The sequence below is a fragment of the Ascaphus truei genome, chromosome 15 (assembly GCF_040206685.1).
Source record: "Ascaphus truei isolate aAscTru1 chromosome 15, aAscTru1.hap1, whole genome shotgun sequence".
In the NCBI taxonomy this organism is placed as follows: Eukaryota; Metazoa; Chordata; class Amphibia; order Anura; family Ascaphidae; genus Ascaphus; species Ascaphus truei.
The window spans coordinates 3,607,614-3,618,383 of NC_134497.1; the positions used below are offsets into that span (position 1 = coordinate 3,607,614).

Below are 10,770 nucleotides of genomic sequence, written 5' to 3' on the forward strand. Positions count from 1 at the left end.
GATGTGAGTGGAGCGGGAGAGAGTGGAGCGGGAGGGAGGTGAGTGGAGCGGAGGGGAGGCGGGGAGGTGAGTGGAGCACCGGGGAGGGGGGGAGGTGAGTGTGCTGAGGGGGGAGAGGACAGAGAGAGAGGTGTGTGTGTGTGTGTTTTTTTTGGACCTTTGGCCCGTCACTCCGCCTCAGGCCAATGAGAGGTGTGGGGGGCGGGCCAAGGGGGTGGTGTGAGTGTGTGAGGCCAATGAGAGGTGTGCGGGGGCGGGCGGGCCAAGGGACCAATGACATTGCCGCTAGGGACAGGGAACACAGTGAAACATACATACATACAATGCTTTCAGAAATATATAGTAGATTCCTTTTTTATCACAAAAACTACTATTCACTTTAAAAAAAGTGTTCACCTTTTTGTTTTGATTGCGCCTCATTTAATCATCTTTATTTGTCAATTACTCCCTGTGCGCCATCAGCGTAAAAAATATATATTATTTTCCATGTTTTTGGCACACAAGAATGTGAATGTGCTTGTTGTACAGATTGTAATGGTACTGTATGTATTTAAAAATAAAAAATGGGTCAAAATTGTCTGTTAGATAAAGAAAGAGCAGTTTCCGCTCTGCTGATAGATGTGACTCGTGCACCTGGGAATCAGGGCTGTATTGGAAAGAAGAAAAAGTGTTCCCTTTGGTAGTGCACTCTACCTCTAGTTCAATATAGGGACTTAACTGTAAATCACCGGAAAGAGAGGGTTTCCCAAAAATTGTCTGCCAAGTTCAACTTGGCATAAACCCTAAAAAGTCTGTTAATCGTGTGAGCGCAGAAGGAAGTTCCTGTGTAATGACCCAGAAATGTATTTAGCGCGGATGTTTCATAATGTAAGTTACCAAAATGTATCATTTTCCCAGTAGGGCTATGATGAATAATACTACACTAATAATTAATATTTACTGATACCAGATAAATAAATAATACATATAATTATGTTTCATTTTAAATTGCATCAAATCAAAATTGGTGCCTTGGTTTCTAAATAATTCTCTCACCGACCCCCCCATAAAACAGATCTTAGAGAGACACTTTAAACTTGCATTGTCAATGTATCAAGCTGTATTGCACCTGTTTTATCTCTGTGTAGCACCTTGCGATTTGGGGGGCTGGCTAAAAGACGACCTGAAGCAAGATCTCGGGGTGCACGTATTTTAATGGATTGTAGAAAGCACCGGCGGTTCTAACCTATACTTATTGAACAGCGTTATTCCATAATACATCATATGGTGCACTCACTTAAATGTGCCAGGTTATATAGGGAGCGGAACCTGATGACGTCACAGCTTCCGATTGGTCCGCAGGGTGCGGGAGCTTTGAAACGCCGCCATTATTTGACCCTTGCTAGCCGCGCGAAGCAGCTACCGGCACCCCGTACGGAGGTCTGTATCTTCAGAAACAGGGGCTCCCCAGAGCTGAAATGAATGGGGTTCAGCTCTTGGGACTCCCTGCTTCAATCCTATGTTTAAAAAAAATGCAAAAAATATCGCCCGCTTGGACTGCCGCGTTAACAGATCAATATTGATTCATGGTTAGTACAGGATGTCTACAACTTGGTACACATCATCCTGTTTCTCATTTCAGGTTTCTGGTTTGTCCACATGGATAGGAGGTCGCCTGCAACCCCTTGAGGGTCTGCCCCCCGCACTCGCTGTTCTTCTCATCACTATCTTAATCGCCTCCTTTACAGAATTTGCTAGTAACACAGCCACCATAATAGTCTTCCTGCCTGTTCTTTCCGAACTGGTAAGTCAGAGCTCGTCCTTGCCTGTAGGAGCGGCCGAAGGGTGCTAACCTTTAGCATGTGAATAGCAGTAAAGACACACTAAAGCTTAGCTCCCTTTTGTGCATCTGGGTCAATGTGGGACTAGTGGCCACCGGTGGGATTGCAGACATGCGCACACATTTTTTTTGTTAGGCGAATCAATGTTTTTTTTGTTCAGTCCTTGAATATTTGCGCTTATGAATAAATGCCATATTTGTGGTGAATTCGAATGTTGGCGAATAATTTGCCCTTCTCTACTGGTCAGATGAAGGGAGAAAAAGTTTGGTCGTGTCCAAAAACACACGAGTTGTGTATGTGAAGAAGTCTGTATTATTTCTCTGAGTATGTATTCACACGATGTGTATTAATGCGCACCTCTGTCTGCATTATTTATAATTATGGGAAAACACGCAGTCAATATCGAGTCACCTTCCCATGGAGTTCAGTTATCAGAACATATATATATATATATGCAAATACAACTGTATGCTCATCTGCATGTCTTAGGCAGGTCTGCAACCCCGCCTTTCCCCATTATCACCCAGCATACAGCCCTTCCACTGCAGCAAGGGATTCTGGGAAATGACATGCAAATGAGCACACAGTGTCACTTTTTGCCTCAATAACCATTTTTAACATGGTTCCCTATAGGCTTAAGCTTAAAGTGACACTGTGCTCATTTGCATGTCATTTCCCAGAATCCCTTGCTGTAGTGGAAGTGCTGTATGCTGGGTGATAATGGGGAAAGGCGGGGTTGCAGACCTGCCTAAGACATGCAGATGAGCATACAGCTATATTTGCATATTTGCTTTCCTGTGGAGGGTTTTTGTCACTTTTTTTACTCACCATAACTTAACTCAGTATTATTTGCTGCTTTTTAGATGCGTCAGCACTAGAAATCACGCATAAAAATCACTACAGAAGGAAATCATTAGATACTATTTATATTCATGTTACTAGCATTCACAATACATTCTTATTATGTTTGCAATGTATGTAAACGTAAATATTATATACACACACCGTGATGAGTCACCAAATATTTATATGCATACGCACAGACAGACAGACATGGGCCCATGTTTACTTAATGTGTATGGGTGTCTTCTAGCTTTGGAAGGTCTCTTATGGTGTCACCGCTTCACCACATCATGGCTTACGCCTCCACTACATATTTCTACATTGTTCTTGCTGCTAATAGTAAAGACCTCGGCTAACCGCCATGTTATTTTATCCCTTCAGGCTATTCGTCTTAAAGTCAATCCCTTATATTTAATGATCCCGGGGACCGTTGGCTGCTCGTACGCATTTATGCTGCCGGTATCCACACCTCCCAACTCCATCGCATTTTCTACTGGACATTTAATGGTCAAGGATATGGTAAGCATTGTTACTTTCCGAACCCGGGTAAATATGGGAATACCGGGATATGGTAAGTATTGTTACTTTCCGAACCCGGGTAAATATGGGAATACCGGGATATGGTAAGTATTGTTACTTTCCGAACCCGGGTAAATATGGGAATACCGGGATATGGTAAGTATTGTTACTTTCCGAACCCGGGTAAATATGGGAATACCGGGATATGGTAAGTATTGTTACTTTCCGAACCCGGGTAAATATGGGAATACCGGATATGGTAAGTATTGTTACTTTCCGAACCCGGGTAAATATGGGAATACCGGGATATGGTAAGTATTGTTACTTTCCGAACCCGGGTAAATATGGGAATACCGGGATATGGTAAGTATTGTAACTTTCCGAACCCGGGTAAATATGGGAATACCGGGATATGGTAAGTATTGTAACTTTCCGAACACGGGTAAATATGGGAATACCGGGATATGTATCAGGGGCGGAAAACTGGGTCATTGTTACCCTGCACCACTTTGTGTCAATGTATCAAGACGCTTAGTTTGCACAATATTACAAAGAGACTTATCACAATGCGACCTGATAACTGGCGGTCCTAAGAACCAAAATTACCAAGTTCATCCATTTGCCTCGGGTTTAAATTGATGCAAATCACAAGTTTTTCTCTGTACTTTAAAGAAAAATGCACCACCCTTATATATAAGCCCCCTACCATACTGTATATAATGCACCACCCTTATATATAAGCCCCCTACCATACTGTATATAATGCACCACCCTTATATATAAGCCCCCTACCATACTGTATATAATGCACCACCCTTATATATAAGCCCCCTACTATACTGTATATAATGCACCACCCTTATATATAAGCCCCCTACCATACTGTATATAATGCACCACCCTTATATATAAGCCCCCTACCATACTGTATATAATGCACCAACCTTATATATAAGCCCCCTACCATACTGTATATAATACACCACCCTTATATATAAGCCCCCTACCATACTGTATATAATGCACCACCCTTATATATAAGCCCCCTACCATACTGTATATAATACACCACCCTTATATATATGCCCCCAACCATACTGTATATAATGCACCACCCTTATATATAAGCCCCCTACCATACTGTATATAATGCACCACCCTTATATATAAGCCCCCTACCATACTGTATATAATGCACCACCCTTATACTGTATATAAGCCCCCTACCATACTGTATATAATACAGTATTTTACAAAGGGCTTTCCACTTATTTCATTTTCAGCGTACAGTATGTTGCTGCTGAAACCAACTAATGAGAATATCCTTTTCTTGGAACTCACATTGAAAATTACGCAACTCTGCACAGTAAATGTTTGGGGAACTTTATTTTGGTAATTTGATAATGACAAACTGTCACAAACACTGTATGGCCAGTAACACAGTAACACAGTAACACAGTAACACAGTAACACAGTAACACAGTAACACAGTAACACAGAAGTTATTTCTGACTCATTAGAAATTGCTCAACTAATGCCCCAAAGTTGTAGAGTGTTTAATTAATGGGGGTTATGCTGGTATAGGACCATTCAAGGCAATGGACTTGCAAGTAGCATTCTCCTGCCTAGCAGTCAGTAACAATATCAATCTGGAAATTCCCAAATATGAGATCAATTACCTCAATTGTGTAGTGTGATACATAATGATATACTATGATTTCCAGAAACGGTCCAAGTCAGCCCTTACCAATCGCTGGTCAGGTTTGTGAAGCCGGGAACTGAAGCTTAAATCGCATTTTGGAAATGTATTTGTTCAGATGAAATGATGTTCTTTCTCCTTTGTTTGAAAGTGAATTAGTTACAATTTAGGCAACTATTAAGATACATCAGACAAATTCCAAATGGAATAGGGAAATGTACCCAGAAACGGCCATTTAACTGAATCTGCCCCAATGTGTTATTACCCTTTTTGCGATCGAAGAAGCAACAGTCAACGGCGTCAGGGATGATGTCTGCCGCGATCGAGCTGCGTTAATCCTGCGGTGCTGCCATCACCGCGGTCGCGTGAACACAGGGGGCAGACACAACAAAGAGATTTATGGGGCTGATTCTACAAGCTCCGAGATCTCCACTACATGGGTTGGACACGGCAGCCCCATAGACTTTAACGTGGCTTCCGTGTCAGACCGCACAGATTGGCGCACTCGGCGTGATCTCTGTAGTTGTCCTCTGACCTTGTGCTGTCCTTGAAGGAATACTACAGCGCACATATAAGCACAATTATCCAACGGATCGGCCTAAACCGGACTTTGTTCATTTAAAACCCCACCTTCCCCATTCAGACACATTACTACAGTAGTACAATCTCACTGGAATGATACACCCAATGGGATCTATGGTTTAAGGCCAACATGGTGCAATTTTGGGGGCAGAACAATTGCACCAGATATACCACAGAATACAGTCTTATTGCTTTGTTTTGTCCCAGAATTGCTGGACTTTTGCCTTGAGACATACAGCAGGACTCACTAACCTCCGATATGGGCTGTAGCGCCGCGCAATCCGGCGTAACTGCCATTGACTTGGACAGCAACTACCGCAGGATTGCGTTCGGTATCCCATATCGGCATTTTCTCGCTGGTTTGGAGTCAGCCTCATCGATTTTTATTTTTTACCAGCATTGTCCAATAAACATCAAAGGAGGATCACTGATAAAAAAAAACAAACAAACAAGCAATACTTTCTTTGTCCAAAATCCACACACCTCAATAATTTGTTGACATCTATAGTGTTGTCCATCATTGGTGTTACTGCCATTCTGTGCCATTGGGCAGTGATTTATCTCAATCTTGCCATCTTGTTGCTAGAACTATGGCTGCACGCTACAATCTTTTCTGTCTCACGTCAACAATGCATCTTTAATTGATTTTAATTATTCTTTTTTTGATCCTTTTCTAGGCAAAAACTGGATTGCTGATGAATTTAATGGGGGTGCTTCTTCTGAGCTTAGCCATGAACACCTGGGCCTCGAGCATCTTCCAATTAAGTACGTTCCCGGACTGGGTGGAGTTTCACTCTAACAATGTCACGGCACTGGCGTCCGGTGTACAAAACATGACCGTCGGCGGATAAATACCGGACTTTTACAGGACTCTTATAGAAACTACAAAACAGACTATGGTATTGAACAGGACGGACCCAAGACATGAAAATAGTCAAACCAGCAACTTTTATAGCAAAAGGCTGAATTTGTATTTGGTGTTCTGGTTCTACTAAGTCACTTTGATGATTTTTTTCCGACAAACTGGGCAAAAACCCACTCACCCCCCCCCCTGCCAAAAAAGTCACTCGCCCCCCCAAAACACTCCCTCACTCCCCCCCTTTCACGACACTTACCTGCGGCGGGGTCTGGTTGCGGCGTCCTGGCAGCGTCTCCCGGCCTTCTCCTGTCTTATCCCCTTCAAATTCATGTTTTTCCGCTGCAGCAGTAGTCAAAATGGCCATGGCAACGGGCTGCGGTGACAGTACGTGGCGCTGCATAACATGGCACCGCGTGACGTCACGTGGTGTCCTGTTGCCATGGCAACACAGCGGCCATTTTGACTACTGCTGCAGGGGGGAAAACCATGAATTTGAATAGCAAGACCGGGAGACGCCAGGGGACACCGCCGCAGGTAAGCTCTCGACAGCGGGCAAAATGCACACGCCCGTGGCGACCGGGCGAGTGCATTTGTCGATCCCTGTATGTATATATATATACAGTGGTTGACAAATCACCAAAAAATCTACTCGCCACACAAAAAAATCTACTCGCCACCTAGTACCAAACGTGTGCTGCTTGGGCCAATATTTACTCGCCCGGGGGTTAAATCCACTCGCCCGGGGCGAGCAAATGTATAGGTTTGTCGAACACTGTATATATATATATATATATATATATATATATATATATATATATATATATATATAATTACCTCTGAATTTGGCAATAATCAGTTTCTGCAGAAGTCTGCAGTGTAATATACCTCGCTTTGGGACATATTTATTAAGTGGTGTCTTTCCATAAGATACCTTCCAGCACTGGAAGATACTTTATGGTCCATTGAATGTAATGGAAGATGTCTCTCGGAGGGCGTCATATGGAAATAACACGGCTTATTAAATATGGGCCCATATTACTACATTTAGATTACCCATAATTGTAAATCTTATGAAAAATAATGTACATTTTTTTTTCACAACAAACCATGCAATTTAAAATTATTTTATATAATATATTTTTTAACGTACGTGTCGTTTTGTAACAAGTTGAAATGTAAAGATGTTTTTCTCTTTGAGCCATGTTATTTTCACCCAAACTTGAAATTGAAATGCAAACGTTTTTTTTTTTTGTTTTTTTTAAACCTGTCATTTTCAAAGCTGTTTATCAGGTTAATTCACACGTTTTCTATATATAATGATCATGTTTTGTTTCTTTGTTGATAAACTTACATTTATTATCTTGCCATTACAGTAGTCAATCGGGTATAAAGAAGCATGTGGATTGATACAATTATTATTATTGTTTATTTGGGGGTGAGGATGTTGGGGGGTGTTAGCAGGAAGTTTGGTCCGGCCGCACAGCCGCTCCCAATAGAGTTGGAGGGAGGGGGGGGGTGGATGTTAGGGGCTTGCCAGATAGGCTTCCTTGATAAGGTGAGTTTTCAGGCAGTGTTTGAATGTTTGAGCGCTGGGGGAGAGTCTGATGGTGCGCGGTGCTGGGGGAGTCTGATGGTGCGCGGTGCTGGGGGAGAGTCTGATGGTGCGCGGTGCTGGGGGAGAGTCTGATGGTGCGCGGTGCTGGGGGAGAGTCTGATTGTGCGCGGTGCTGGGGAAGAGTCTGATGGTGCGTGGTGCTGGGGGAGAGACTGATGGTGCGCGGTGCTGGGGGAGAGTCTGGTGGTGCGCGGTGCTGGGGGAGAGTCTGAGGGTGCGCGGTGCTGGGGGAGAGTCTGAGGGTGCGCGGTGCTGGGGGAGAGGGATGGTGCGTGGTAGGAAATCCCAGAGAGAGGGGGCAGCACGGGGGGAGTGTTGTAGGCGGGAGTGTGAGGAAGTAATAAGGCAGGCGGAGAGGCAGATGTTGTGGGCAGGGCAGAGGGGGGCATTTAGGGATATATTTGGGGGTGAGGGCTGAGATGTAAGGGGGGCAGTGTTGTTGAGAGCTTCGTAATGTAACGATGCTCGTCCCAAGCAGGAAGCGACCCGCAGGGCTGAGGTAGGAAAGAACCGGCCTGAGCCGAGGGACAGAGTCCTGACAGAGTAGTGAGTCATAGGCCGAAGGTCAGGGCTGCGTAGTCGGTGTGGATGCAGAGGTCGAGGCAGGCTGAAGACGAGGATAGTCAAGGTACGTGAGCCGGGTCTGGTAACGAGGAAGACAATAGGTAAGCGCGTTGCATGTACTCAGCATGAACTGGAACTTTGAGTTGCCAGGAGCAAAAATGGCCGATTCTGCCACAAAGGGCGAGCAAGAGCAAAATCCCGGACCGGACTCTGAAAACCCGGCACTGATTTTGCCAAACCTCTTACGTTAGTCAGAACTAAGGTTTTACATTTGATTCTAGAGGATATGAGAAGGGGAGGATCAACAGTGCCAAAGGCAGCAGAGAGCTCCAGGAGAATTAGTAAGGAGAAATGGGCCTTAGTCTTAGCTGTGTGTAGGTCGTTGGACACTTTTCTTAGTGATGTCTCACTGGAGGATAGAGGACAGAAAGCAGATTGCAAAGGGTCAAGCAGGGAGTTGGAGGAGAGAAAGGGAGTCAGGCGGTTGTATACAAGCCGCTCAAGTATCTTGGAGGCAAAGGGGAGAAGAGAGAGAGGGCGGTAATTAGAGAGGGAGGTTGGGTCAAAGCGGAGAGGGCTTCTTTATAATGGGTGTGATGAGGGCGTGTTTAGTTTGGGGTGGGGGGTATTAGATTCCAGGGTGAAAGAAGAGAGCCGGTTCTGTGCTATTTCAGAAGAATAATTGTATGAATTGCAAAGCATATAGGCCCATGTTTACTAAGCAGTCTTCCGCCATAAGGCAATTTCCTATTCAAGTCAACAAGCTATAAGTTGTCCACCAGCCCTGGAAGGTGTCTTATGGCAAAGTACCGCTTAATACATGCAGGCCCTAACCCGTTCGATATTTCTGTGTCATAAATAATTTAATAAATCAGGTACAGCTGCCTTGTGACTACTAAAAACAAGATACGGATGTCTTAATTGTTTATTTTACTCGTTCAAATGTACTTTCAATGAAAGCATTGCTGCTTCACACTAATGTGTACGCCGTATATATGGAATCTTGTATGTAAAATGATGTAGAGAAGTGTATGTGGATATATTATAGTATCTGTGCGTTTGTTCACAAAATGATTTCCCCGGGTGTGCTAATGGTCGGTCCGCATCATTTTGTATTCAGGATATTCAGAAGTTTTACCTGGGGCTTTTTCTCTCAAAGGCCTCATTCCAAATACTGTGAAACCAGTTCCCCGTGCTGGGGGAACAATTTAGGCAAGAGGTATTATATGTACTGTTGATCTGCCTGTATACAATGTATTAAATTGTTCTCATTGTATATGTATATTGTATATTTTTGTTCTCATTCTGACTTATTATTGAGTCTGTCTCATTTTATTTTTCTTCTACATTCTGGGGGGTTCCGATTGGTTGAGATCTTTGATCAAAAGAGACTTGCGATGATCGTGAAACTGCTTCCCTGCCCGACTGTCCTGTAATGCATTCATTCTCAAGACCTTGGCAGTGAAGCATTTTTAAAACTCTGGCCCATATCCACCAAATGGTGCGAAGCTGGAGCACCTCTTAACTCTCATTTACTTGATTTGGAGTCCAGGGTCTGTAGTCATCAAAGCAGGATCCGCGCTCTCGCCTGAATCAGCGATACCCGCCATTAAAGTCAACATCGCTAGTTCGGGAGTGGATTGGGCTGTGATGACTTCTGGACCGGGCGTCCTAATGCGTAGCACCCTTAGTGAATATGGGCCCCAGTGGGAATGTGGAGGGCGTTGGCAACTGCAGATCTTAAGGACTAATACGTGGGTGATTGTTAATTTTATAATTCAGCTTATTGTGGATAACTTTTTTCTGAATCTGGCAAGATCAAAGTCTCAATCGGATTTCCAGATTCTCACTAGCTGGTGTATTAAAACTGATAAACAGCTCCAGATATATCAAAAAGGGAAAATCCCACAGAAAATAGATATCTGCCGGTTATGCTCGATTTATAAGGCAATGTTTTTTTGTTTGTTTTTTAAAATACAGTTGAGTTGAAAAGTACATACTCGCCTTCTAATCGGGCCGCGCCCACTCTGCGAGCCAATCAGCAGTCGGATGTATGAGGTAGGAGGGTAAAACGGAGGAGGCTTCACATTGGGGGCCCTGAAGCAGCCATGTTGCTTGTGGTAGGAAGCTCTAAGGCTGCGTCCATGCAGCCTTCGACCGCGCAGAGGCGTGTGCGTCCGTGACATCACCTGCGTGAAGCGGGTACATTTTTTGGCCATGCTAGATGCGCCGTCGGGGGGGGGGTGTCAGTGATGTCACAGAGCTGGGT

General features: G+C 44.1%; 1 protein-coding gene across 2 annotated transcripts in view; it reads left to right on the forward strand.

The window, feature by feature from the left end:
• SLC13A3 (solute carrier family 13 member 3) overlaps nucleotides 1-9,777 on the forward strand; it is a 51,255-nt gene extending 41,478 nt beyond the window's left edge. For both annotated transcript variants that reach the window (XM_075571301.1, XM_075571300.1), the window contains 3 exons: nucleotides 1,622-1,783; nucleotides 3,045-3,182; nucleotides 6,141-9,777. In XM_075571301.1, the coding sequence (XP_075427416.1) occupies nucleotides 1,622-1,783; nucleotides 3,045-3,182; nucleotides 6,141-6,314 (474 nt within the window). In that variant the 3' untranslated portion in view covers nucleotides 6,315-9,777. The remainder of the gene's footprint in view (nucleotides 1-1,621; nucleotides 1,784-3,044; nucleotides 3,183-6,140) is intronic.
• Nucleotides 9,778-10,770: the final 993 nt, after the last annotated feature.